General features: G+C 49.7%; 1 protein-coding gene across 4 annotated transcripts in view; it reads left to right on the top strand.

The window, feature by feature from the left end:
• Positions 1 to 4,214, top strand: part of SARDH (sarcosine dehydrogenase) — a 54,213-nt gene extending 49,999 nt beyond the window's left edge. For all 4 annotated transcript variants that reach the window (XM_081967479.1, XM_081967481.1, XM_081967478.1 and 1 more), the window contains 3 exons: positions 381 to 549; positions 1,938 to 2,073; positions 3,779 to 4,214. In XM_081967479.1, the coding sequence (XP_081823605.1) occupies positions 381 to 549; positions 1,938 to 2,073; positions 3,779 to 3,904 (431 nt within the window). In that variant the 3' untranslated portion in view covers positions 3,905 to 4,214. The remainder of the gene's footprint in view (positions 1 to 380; positions 550 to 1,937; positions 2,074 to 3,778) is intronic.
• The last annotated feature ends 8,616 nt before the right edge of the window (positions 4,215 to 12,830 follow it).

The raw sequence follows: 12,830 nt of genomic DNA on the forward strand, positions 1-12,830 counted from the left end.
AACCGACTCTGAAAGTTCCCTCGATTTCAATTAAAGTTTTTCTCTCAATGGCCCAATCAAGGCAGCATCTGCTGGTGTGGTGACATCACTGCTCCTTCCTCCAGCTGGGTGTGAGACTGTCTTTGGTTCCCAAGAGAAAACACAACCCCAGCTATCTCTAACCCCCACCCCCCACCCCCTCCTCCCTATCCCTCAGCTCCAGTGTGGCAGCACTGAAGCTCCAAGGTGGCTTCGGACAGGCCAGCTTCAGGATTGACATTGGGTTTCGTTCCCCCTCATTCATCCATTCAGTGACAGGCAGGGCTATCTGTGCGAACGAGGGGATGAATTGGCGTGGAAGCCATTCAGTCTTGACATGGAGCCTCATTTGGGCCCACCAGGTTATCGGCACTGGCACGCAGACCTCCGCTCAGACGACAGTCCCCTGGAAGCTGGCCTGGCCTTCACCTGCAAGCTGAAGTCGGAGGTGGCTTTCCTGGGACGGGAGGCAGTTGAGGCTCAGAGGGGTGCTGGTCTCTTCCGTCGCCTGGCCTGTTTCACCATCGACGAGTGAGTAGCTGGTGGCAGGCATGGCCGCCACCCCAGTCTGCCCAGGGCCCCTTTCTGGATAATCAGTTTTGAAATCTCAAAGCTTGCCACTCAGAGATACTTGATCTTTCATAACGGATTTTATTTAAAGTTTGCTGCGGTATTTATCTTCTGACAATGTTCACTACTGACTCTGCAGTGGGATTCCCACTCCCTTCCAGAATCCTGGGGTTGGAAGCACCTTGGAGGTCTTCTAGTCCCATCCTGCCAATTGTCACGTCTATCATGTCTACCCTGAAGATGTTCAGATTCAAGTAAGGTTAAAATTATCCTGAGAATTAGAAGAATTAGATTGGGTAATGTGGTTGTAGGTCATGAGCAACCAGTGGCTGCAGCGGCTGAAATGGCGACCAGCTTTGGGCTGCTTCAGATCTGTGGCAATGGTTCCCTTGTGCATCGTTAGATGCTTCGTTAGAATTGGTGTCCTGTGCTGGGACTTTTAAAAGTCCTGGAGAAGCTTGAGTGGACTCAGAGTAGAGCTACAGGTAGTCCTTGACTTACAATCACAGTTGGGAGTGGAATTTCTGCTGCTGAGTAATGTGGTTGTAAAGCAAAAGATCATGTCAGAGTGCTCACAGCTTTACTACGTGAGACAACCAAGGAGCATTAACAGCAAACAGAGGTTTGTAATTAATAGTAGTTTTATCTAGAGAAGAATATATACATACATGTACTATAGGCAGAAGTGAAACCATCAGCAATTACAGCACAGGAAAAAAACACGGCGAGAGAGAGAGATGCCATAACAGGGCCTCTAAAGGAATAACAGCCAAAAACCTTGCTGACTCATTACATCATTGCATCATTGTAGCAGCTGGTCAGCTCTTAAATCACTGCCCTGACAGGTCACATGACTGAATTGCTAAGAGATGGCAATCTGGCATTCCCATGACCACTGTTATGTGAATTAGCCCGCCCCCAAAGCCCAACCCCTCCCCCACCTGAGGCTCAGTCAAGGGCTGCCTTGCCATCCCTGCCCTTTTGGGCACCTACACCTGCGTTGAACAGCCTGCTCGGGGGTTCTTGCCCTTCCAGGAAGCCTCCCCAGCACCAACCCAGCCCTGCTTGCCTTCACCACTCTGCACTACAAAGAGGCCCTTGTGCCCACCCCAGGCTTTGCAGCCTAGCTGACTTTGGCCGTCTTCTTGCTCCTGCTGCCGATCAGGTGTGTCCGGCCTGGCTGCCGGGTGTGGTCAAAGCAGCCTATTGCCCAGAAGGGCCAGTCCGACGAAGGCAATCGGGGCTAAAGTCAGCCTGGCTCCCCAGGCTGACAGGTTGCTGCACATGCAGGGACTCTGGTGCGGTGCAGCCTCTGCTGGGCCTTTCCTGAGGTTTCCTCTGTGTTGCAGGAAAGTCCCCCTCTTTGGCTTGGAGGCCATTTGGCGCTACGGCCAGGTTGTAGGGCACATCCGAAGGGCGGACTTTGGACACGCTATCAACAAAACGATTGCCTATGGCTACATCCGAGATCCTGAAGGAGGGCCGGTGAGTAGCAAGACCCTCGTTGGGTTCTGGTGGGCAATGTGCAGGGGCCGCCCCCAACGACTCCTTTCTTGGCTGCTGAGGAAAAGCGGATTGGACCCTTTCCATTTCCTTTGCCCAGATAATGCCGCTATTGGCAGAGTCCAAACCTCCCCAAAGCACGAATCCAGGGGTTCTCCCAGAGGGCTCGGACTGGGCTCTGTCCATCCAGTTGGGCAGGTGGGGACAGCAATGTCCTGTGCCCCCCCCTTGATTTCTGGGGGAGAAAGCAAGAGCTGGTCTGTCTGTGCAAAGCGCCCCTGACCACCAGGCAGCCCCAATGGACTGAGAAGGGGGCCTTAGGGTCAGCTCTTCACCTGCATTCGGCTTTTTGAGTAATCCCAGTTTTAGACAATGGTTTGTGCTGAGGTGGGTGTTTTAACCTAAGCCCACGTCCATCGCCCTCCCTGGTCCCTCTGGAAGGAGAGCCAGCGGGATGCAGATGGCAGCTTCGGGACCTCAGACCCTCTCTGGGCCTGGACCCTCTTCTGCCTCGAAGGTGGGCCTCAGACTCCTGCGAGGGAAGGGAATACACAGAACGGAAGGGCCCTGCTGTGTCCTAGGAGCCAGAGGAGCAGCTGGCTGTGGCTGGGCCCCCTCCCCAGCAAAGAGCCACCTCTGAATCAGGGTATGGTTCCCCCTCCCCCAGCCTACCTCCTGTTTGCGCTGTTCTCAAAGTGAGACCCCTGCAGGTGAGCAAATCGCTCAAAAGCCCCCCCCCCCCCGGTTGAGGCCGAATCCCTTACGGTCAGTAACGGGCGCATTGATGTGCAGTCGAAAGATGGCATGGACCTTTAAGGCAGCTTCGTGAGTCCCAGGTCCTGAATGCCCTGGCAGCTGATCTGGAAGCTGCCTCCGCCTCGGTTTGGTTTCTAAGGAGCAGCCTTCCAAACTCTCCCCCCCTCCTCCAATTTTTGATACCCCACAAAAGTCACCCTGACAATGATCTGCCAGGAGGGGTCCTGCCCCCAGAGACCTATTCAAGTATCTGCTCAGGCAATGCTAAACCCCAATTAAACTGTCATTAAGTGGCACCGTGCTGAGGCCATTTCTTCCAAAGGCAGCACTCCCCCCCTCCCCTCCATGGTGCTTTCCTGCCTCCCCCAGAGCCCCAGTGGGCCTGGCAGAAGCACAGAGTCCATCCGGTGGGGTTGGGTGTGTGGGTTGCCGTTTGCAGTAATTGCAGTCAGGGAACAAAGAGGAGATTGGGGGGGGGGGGGCTTCAGGGAGCCTGCTGAATATTGATGGGGACTGTTGGGAGGGGGGCTCTTGAGGAGGAGAGGAGAAATCAGCCAGGCAGACTTTGGGGTGAGGAGATGGGGAAGGGGGGGTGTCCATGGCTTGGACTTTGGGGTCTCTTTGGAGCCAGCAGAAGAACCTGGGGCTCTGAGCAGCGCCCCCTCCCCCCTCTCGTAGGAAAGAAGACAAAGCCCCCCAAGCAGAGACCCTTCCTCTGAGAGGTCCCACCTTCTTGCCTCATGTACGTTCTGCAGTTGGAATAAATAACACGACACACTTATCGCAGCTCTTTTTTTAAGGATTTTTCTTGACATAAGAAAATACCAGAGGAAGCCTGATGTGGTAGAGACGGGGGGGGGGGGTTGTCTCTCTCTTTTCTCAGGGGAGCAAGAGAGACGAGCCAGGCTTCCCTTTGTCTCCCCCTCCTCAGGTCTCCCTTGAGTTCATAAAAAGTGGGGACTACATTCTGGAGAGGATGGGAGTTCCTTTTCCAGCCAAAGTCCACATCAAATCGCCTTTTGATCCAGAGAACAAGAGAGTCAGGGGGATCTACTGAATTCGTTGCACCCATCGGCACCGGAAGGAGGGGGCAGCTGAATGAACGGGAGCCTGGGAAGTCCAAGGCAACGTTCATGGCTCAAGAAAAGTCCTGGGGCAGAGAGTGTGGAAAAAATGAATCTCCTCTTTGGGAGACTTAAGCAGGAAGTCCGGTTAACCATGAAAGCCAACATGCTGTTTTAACCGTCTTGTCCCCATTTTGGTCCTTCTGACAAAAAAATAAAAAGGACAATCACCACATTTTTAAAAAATTCAGAAACTGATTGTTAGCATCTAGCTTTAAATAAAATAAATATTTCCCATGACAATGTGTTTTCTTTGCTGATTATATTGTCACAAGTAGAGCATGACTTAGCTTTTCTCAGAGTCCATGTTGGCACTTTCCATCTTATCAAAGGTAAGTTTTCTTTTCAGTCCGGCTCACTTCAGTCCACTTCATATGTTAGGTTCCTTGACAAGGAGAGGTTGTTACCTCTTTGGGGCGGTTGGTATTTCCTGGGCTCTTCAGTGCCTGAAGGAACCCAGAGAAGGTCAGCCTCCACCTTCAAAGCTTCCGACCGAAGCAGGAAATTGTAGTTGATCTGAATCTTTTCCAAAATCCACCCATATCTTATTCCCTGGGAATGCCTCAGGACCTTTCCCTGACAAAGAGGGAAAGCAGAAGGTATTTTATGAGCCAGACCCCAAAATGCAGCCAATGAAGCTTCCTTTTCCAATCTGATTCTTGCCCTTCCGTCCTGCCTTGCATTTCGGGGTGTGTCTATGTGTGTATCTTCTTTGGGCCAACCCACAAGCCCAGCTAATTCCAAGGGCAGAATTGATCCCATGAAGGCCGGAGTGGAAGCGGCACGCCTTCATCATCATCCCATGAAGGACCGGCCTGCGGTGCCTCTGCCAGCGAAAGGGGAGCTGAGGGGGGGTTGCAGGAGACGGTTGCAGCCAGAAACAGAGCTCGGGAGCCCGTTTGCATTGGCAGAGTGCTCAGGCCACCACAGGCACCTCCGACACGAGTGACGTTGAGCTGGCTACACCCCCCTCCATCAAACACAACCCTGATATGCGGCCCTCAATGAAACCGAGTTGGACCCCCCTGGTCTAAAACGTTCTCATAACAACTAAGGTCACTGACCAGCAGATTGAAATGAGGACACCTTAAAAGAATAGAAAACAAAGTACAGGAAACCATAAGGTAGAAAGGATAGACATCATCCAGAAACAAGAATAAAATACATTAAGACCGAAACACGCATCAGGACAATTGGGGGTGTTAAAGAACAAAATCGGCATCTTTATTCTAGCAATGGAAAGGCTCCCGATAGCTGAATTAATACCTGAAGAGGTACACAAAGATTTGATTTTATCCAGAAATAATGAAAAACAAGCTGCACAGGTGCTATTAGTTGCAGGGAAGTTAACAAAGGACTTCAGCATATTAGCTTTCAAGATTAATAACCAGAAGACAAAATCATTAGAAAATATGAAACTGGAAGATCAAATAGAATTGATGGAGAAAATTGATTTTAAGATTGAGAACAAAGTAAAATACTTGGGTGTTACTATCACAAATATGAATTGTAATTGTGAAATACATGGACTGAAATTAAAAAGGACATGTTGGGGAGAATTTCTGTGATAAAAATGAACGTTTTGCCTAAACTAATTCTTTGGTTTCAGACAATAAGTCATGGCTGACTCGCTACGCACTCCTGCTTGCAACCAGACAACAGTGGGGGGGAGGGAAAGCATTGGAAAGGAAGGGGGGGGGGCTTGGGAAGGAATTGAGGAACGCAAGGGAGTTGACACAGCCAACACCCCAAGATGCTCAGAATGTTCCCAAAACAAAGTGAATGCAAATGATTGCTGGACAGTAAACGGTGGGGAAATCCAGGGGGAAAAAGGGGATTTTACTTATGCTGGTTTTCAAGCAAAACTTTAGAACTGGTTTTGCCTGTGTGGAATTATTAGTCAAGTTATACTCTTGGTAAAATAATGTCTCCAGGAGTTTCTTTTGCTACATTTACCGATGGGACGGTTGGCATTAAGCCAGCTCTCATAATAATAGCCTACCTGGATCCCATCAGGTGGTCAACAACCCTGAGATGTTGTGACAGCACCTTCAAAGGAGAAGAAGAATGCTGCCTCAAGATGGAACAGGGGATGCAGCCAGCCAGCACACCCGCAAAACTGAGAGGTCTGAGCAACAACCCGCACCCATGAGAGAGAGGGAGGGCACACCAGGGACCGAAGACCCGCTGGGCGATGAACCCGGGGAAGGCAGCATAGGCCAAAGACCCCCTCATCCCTCTGGGGGATGTGGTCCAGGGAGGCAAGTGGAAAGTGGGATGACCTTGCCAAGTGGAAGCTCCTGATTGCTACCCACAGACTCGTAAAGTCTGATAAGTCAAATAAATAAATAAATAAATAAATAAATAGGTACTTTTGGTGGCCTAGAATGAAGAAGGACATAGAACCGTATGTGGCCAGGAGTCCCGTCTGTGCCTCAATGAAGTGGCTGCCCACCTCTCTGGAAGGAAGGATCTATGGACTTTATTGTAAAGCTGCCAGAAAGTGCTGGGAAAACTGTAATCTGGACTGTCATGGATTTGTTCTCCAAACAAGCCCTAGGATTCCTTCAGCCCAATCCCTAGCTAAACTATTCGTGCAGCACATAACTTTGCTGCACAGTGTCCCAAAGCCATCATTTCACATCAGGGCGATTCACATCAAAGTTTTGGAATGAATTCCTGAGCCTGATAGGCTCCTGCCAGGGACTCAAAACAAACTGAGCCTACAAATGTATGAATTCAGTCCTAGAGAAGCACCTTTGATGTTATGGGAACTGCCAGTTCAGACCAATTGGACTGAACTGCTACTTTTTGCTGAAGTGGCATATAATAATTAATATGCACTGGGCAAATCCCCTTCAGGTGGCTAACGGATATGCGCAGCCCTCCCGGGCTCCATTTTTGGCCAGGATGGACTCCTGCAGCCCTCTGCCAGCAAAAACGGAGCTCGGGAGCCACAGGCACCCCCGACATGATTGACGTCGGGCTGGCCACGCTCACCTTGGCCACACCCCTTCTTCCCCCAGGTCAAACATAATCCTAATGCAGCCCTCAATGAAAGGGAGTTTGATACCCACGGGGTAGAGAAAACAAATCTGTTTTGTTGATTTGTTGATTATGGAATTTTTGCATAAAAATGAAAAAAAATGAACCTGTGATTTATGATTTTGATTATTAGGATTAGATATAGAAAGAAGAAGAATATGATGAAATTTTAGAGAAAGAGGTAAATATATATTTGTACTTATAACTCCTATGAAAAATATCAAAAGACTTCATACTAGCTTTTGTTAGTTTTTAATCATTTAAAACTTTCAATAAAAATATTAAAAATCAATATATTTGCATTAAAAATATAGTTGGACTTTTATATTAAAACCATGGGTATTTGGTGCATTTAAACCTCTTGTCTTGGGTGACATTACAAGTATTGACACTTGAAGAAGCCCACTGTGGCTTAGTGGTAACGACACCAGGCTAGAAATCCGAGACCATGAGTTCCAATCCTGCCTTAAGCACAAACCATCTGATTTGGGAACAGCCTGGGAAGAAAAGGGGCAAGGCGAAACCGCTTCCAAAATACGTTGACAGGAAAACTTTTCCAGGCAGTCACCAGGAGTCAAAAACAGAATTGAAGGCACCAAAGCAACATCAACAACTGCTGAAATTTTCATGGGTTTTTTAAAGCCTTCCAAACCACAATGCCTTTTCCACGGTTTTTCATCCTTAGCAATTGGCCCATTGCTTCTTCCTCCCGGGGTCCTGCTTTCACCCAGACTCACCCAGGGAACGTTCTCAGCTTCCCAAACCCTTCGATATTAGTGTAACTCTTGTCCTGCAACCGTTTGTCCTGTGGCAAGATGGCCGTGGCCAGTTGTCCTGCAGTGAGTTGGTCATGGCAAGTTGGCTGTGACCGGTTGGCCATGGGGACTTGTCACAAAGCCCTTCCAGGAGCCTATCGCAGAGGCATCTTCACCAGACTGACCCTCTTCAGCAGATCATCTGTGTGTGTGCGCCCATGACAGTCTGTGCGTGTGTGCGTGTGTGCATGTGCGTGAGAGAGCTGGAGCCGTATGGGATTGGGGGATGATGAAATCATCCAAAGGACACAATTACTGGGAAGCCTTCAGTTCTTCCATATGGGCTCTCTGAATCACACCCATGTCATTAATAGAGGAACCAAAGAGCAGACGTTCCCAGGCTAATCTTCGCATTCACTTTGACAGACAACCCTAATGAAACTTATGGACTATTTTGAGCCAGCTGTGCCTCTCTTTAATGGGCAGGTCATCCAGCCTCATTTCTCTAGGTGGCCAAATTTTCAGTGCCCATTGCAAAACGGTAGCCAAATGGCACAGAAAGGAGGGATGCTCTGATGAGGACACTGAGGGCCCAATCACACTTTTACGTAAACGATTTAGATGAGCGGATAGAAGGGAAAGTCATCAAATTTGCAGACACCACCAAGCTGGCAGGAATAGCCAACTCTCCAGAAGACAGGCTCAAGATACAGATGGACTTTAACATTGGGCGCTATCTAAAAATATGAAATTCAAGGGTGAGAAAAGTCAGGTTTTAGGCAAAAAAACCAAAATGTACAGGGGATTCTCTCTCCTTAGTTCTGGGTCAGATCGCTCTTTGATGAGCTTCCACTCGTCACTTATTGTCCTGCTTTCAGGTCCTTTGGAGAATAGGTCAAAGCCCCTCAAATATTAAAACACTGCTATCATGTCTGCCCTAGTCCTTCTTGTCAATAGACTAGACATTCCCTGAACAAACTTCATTGTCCAGCCCCCAAACCCCAAACCATCAAAGAGGATTATCTTTGTTGCTCTTCAGTATTCTAGCAATATTCTAGAGGTCCAGTATTCAAGTATCCCAGTAGCATTCTAGATTCTGAACTATTGCAGAATCTACAGTACTCCTCGGTGGATCTGTTAGAGACAATGCGATGAAGTTGTAACCGTAGAAGAGCTGGCAAAACAAGGAGCCTGGAATGAACGGAAGAAACATCTCTCCACTTGTGGTGAAGGGATGGAAAGCAATCAATATGGAGAAAATTGGGGTGGAGTCTCATGTCTTGGTGCAATTCACTGCCCCCTTGGTGCTACAAACTGATCCTCAGTGCCCCCCACCCAGTGGTGGAATTCAATTTTTTTTACTACCGGTTCTGTGGGTGTGGCTTGGTGGGCGTGGCTTGGTGGGTGTGGCTGAGGAGGGTCGCTACCTCTCATTCCCCCCTCCTGGGCTGCGTTCCCACACCATTCGCTTAAACCACCTGCGTGGAACCTCCCATCCTCCCCCAAAGCAGCAGGTGCACCACAGGAAGGCTCTCGGGTCAACACGAACCGTGGCTAGTGGGAAGGGGCTTCTCCCCCCTGCCCGGTGGGGTGATACGAGTTCTGGACTTTGGGTTATGAACAAGCCGACTCGTTTCTTCCGCCTTCACATGTCGGAATCGGACTGCCGGTGACTTTGCGGAGGTAGCGAGACGACACCCAGCACTTAAAACGCGGAAAAACGTCACTCTAACAAAGGGGCCACCTCCAGCACTCCTCTGCCGCCCCCCCTTGCCTCTTAGCGCCCCCCTGCCGCCCCCCTTGCCTCTTAGCGCCCCCCTAGATCATCTCACTGACCCCCAGAGGGCAGTACCGCCCACTTTGGGAACCACGGGTTTAGCCAATCAAGTTCTGTGGTTACTCTTTCCTTGGGAACAAACCTCAGCCACAGGAGAAAGGAACGATCTCCAGTCCGGCTTCTCCACCAAGGAAGAGGCAGGCTGAAGAGCTCCGACCTGAACCGACCCCTTCACAGGGGTGACTTTTGGTCAACTAAAGTATCTTTGGCCTACAAGAGACCTGGGGGGCAGGACCATCTCCCCATTGCCCTTTGGGGTGTGGGTCTGTTACTTGGATTGCTTCGTTAATTGCTCTCCATGATTTAGGAAGCAGGGCAGATGTATTTGCTGGCAATAACAGCATCCCCAATGCCAGCTGGTTAGCTCACATGTATACCAAGCTGGTTTCTAACCTTTTCTGAAGGCACAGGGCGTAACAGCAAAGCCCTCCGACCATTGGAAGGGGAGGAGACAGAGCAAAGGCTGGGGAGGGGGCTTGGCTTCCAGCATCCCTCTCGTCTTTCTGCATAACCAAACCGTTTTCTCTCCTTCGCTTTCTCTGAGAATGAGGCGTTGGAGGCTGGGGGAGTTTTGACCCAGAGGCTTCGCTGCTCCTCCCAACAGCTTCACTGAGCCTGATGCAAAATGGTGTCAGGGCAGCCTCCATCAGTAACCAAGAAAGAAACCACTCAACTCCGTTTTTCAGAATAAAGAGTACTTTTACTCTTTATTACTTTACTCTTTAGTACTTGTTATGAGTAGAAAGCAGCTAGCAAAGCAAGATCTGAGGCAAAAGCGTGCGTAATCATAGATATCAATAGGTGACCCAACTCCCTCCCCCTGGTAACCCAACTCCCTCCCCCAGTCCAATCCGCACATCACGCAGGTGTCATGTGGGCTGCAGCTTCAAAACCCATCATCAGGATGGTATGCCGGATGGTTGGCCTTGGCGGCAATTCCACTATCTGCAGCATCCGCAGTAGTTGGTGAGAAAACCCCTCCCTTCTTCATTCACTCCTGTGCTTAAGCTTCCCCTCCCAAATACCATATATCTCCCCCCCTCCCGGTTTCAATGGCAGCCGAAAGCAAGCAGCAAAGCAGAGGCTGACAAATGGCAGGTGAGACAGGTCACCTGGACAGGTGGGGACAATACCTTCCTGTGGGGAGACAAATGGATGGGTATATTTTTATCCATAGACGGATTGTATTTATGGCTCATTTTCTCCGCATTGAGGACCAGTCTCTGGCTAGAAGCCAGCAGATCAGAGTTCAAGTTCCGCATGAAGCCAGCTGGGGGGCCCTGGCCGGCCCCTTTCCCAGTCCTAGGTAAACCATTCCCAAATTTTCCTAAGAAAACTCCAGGGATTGGTCCAGGCAGTTGCCAGGAGTCAACACTGACTCAAAATCCCCAACAAACAAGCAAAGAAGACGTTCTCCAAAGCTCCAGCCTACGCAACACTCCCCTGTCCATTCCGCCTCCCCCCCCCATTAAGTCATCAGGAAGGGGCCTGGACTGAAGTCCTCTGCAGCAGCTCCAAGGGCGGTGGGGGGGGGGGGCAGACCAGGCCACCAACTCCTTGGGAAGGTGAGAACCTGGATCCAGAAGGGCGCTCTTCCCCTCTTTGTGCCTGAGCTGCTTCCAAAACAGTTCTACTTATTTACCTTCTATAGGCAGCCATCTCGTTTATTGGGGGGGGGGGTGTTCGATTGTCTCATTTCTGAACTTAAAAGAGGCTTCGGTCTCTCTTGCCCTGGTGTGTCCCCCCCCTCCTCGATCTCCGCACCCAAACTTGAACTGGGGTGCTCCAGATCTGACGTCTTCACCACAGTCCAGTTGCTCTGGAGACGGTGCTGGTTTTTGTGTGTTTTCTCCTTCCTTCACAACAGCAGGCATGTTCCACCACTGGATGTGGAGAGGGAGGAGGAAGGCTGGCTGGCTGCATGTCCTCAGACACCTGTGCATGCCTGCATGTGTGTGCGTGTGATGCAATTATCACAATGTGAGCAGAGCAGATGAAATCTGGTGCTTGTGCAGAATCAGGGCCTGCAGTGGGACTGCTGATCCAGGCCCCCCACCCCGCCCCCCCTCCAGGGAAGCCAGGCTCTCTGACATGCTGCTACACAAACCTTGGCTAGCCTAAAGTTGCCGTTTATTTCCAAGTGGCGACTAAAGCTTCAGGACAGAGACTGGTGGCAGGAAGGAGGATCAGCCGGGGCAGAGAGAGAGACTCATGGCTGGCCACTGAAGCTGGGGGGGGGGGGAGGTCCATGACAATTCGTCACAGTCAACTGACCATGGCCAACTTGCTGCAGGACAAGAGTTACATTAGTATCAAAGAAATGGTGGAATAGAATCATTAAAGAAAGTGCAAAAGGAGGGATAGAATGAAATGTGAATGGCAAAAATTAAAATCATTTTTATTTACTTTAAATAATTAAATAGAATTGTTAAATTGTCCCATCTTGTGGGCAATGGTCCGGCACCAGGTTGGCTGCAGTGAGTTGGTTGTGGCAAGTTGTCCCATTCCTTCTGGAGGGCGGGGGGTCCAAGGCCACCATTCTTACTAGGGGCTGTAGGAAGTTAGCACCCACCCCTCTCCTAGAAAAATGAAATATCCTGGGAAATATTGAAAAGGCAGAATATTCTATTTCCCTAGATCAGAAATGGAGAAACATGTTTATAGGCAGGAAACAGACTCACTCTTAATAGCCCCCATCTTTTGTCAATGTTACTCTGCATAATGAAGATAGGGTTAGCCTTCTACAGAAACTCACCACATGGCATCTGGGAGCTCAACGAAACTTGGACTCAAAACGCAGTCTAGAGAGTTGCCCTTCCATGGCCTGACAGAAGTCTGACAACCAATCAGAATACGTTTCTTACACGGGAACAGGAAAAAGAAAGGTGGGGACAGAGTATAAAAAACCCAGCAAGCCCTTCTTTTCTCTCTCTTTTCTTCTTCACCCAACATCTGGAAGCACCTGATGGATCCCCCTTTTCTGCTCAAGCCACGTGATGATCCTGTCCACCATTCAACCATCTTTCCAAGCAGCCTCCGTGTCTCCAGTGTCTTTTTCCCCACTGAAACTGAACTGAACCCAGAAGGACATTTCTCCCAACAGGACCACGTTTGGAATTTATTTCCCTGCTTTCAAAAGTGCTTTTGCCAGTTATCCAGAGGATGAAATAATGGACAGCTGAAGACACCTTTATTGGGATGTGATTCTGGAGCCAATTGTGA

The sequence above is a fragment of the Natrix helvetica genome (assembly GCF_964273705.1).
Source record: "Natrix helvetica genome assembly, chromosome: 15".
In the NCBI taxonomy this organism is placed as follows: Eukaryota; Metazoa; Chordata; class Lepidosauria; order Squamata; family Natricidae; genus Natrix; species Natrix helvetica.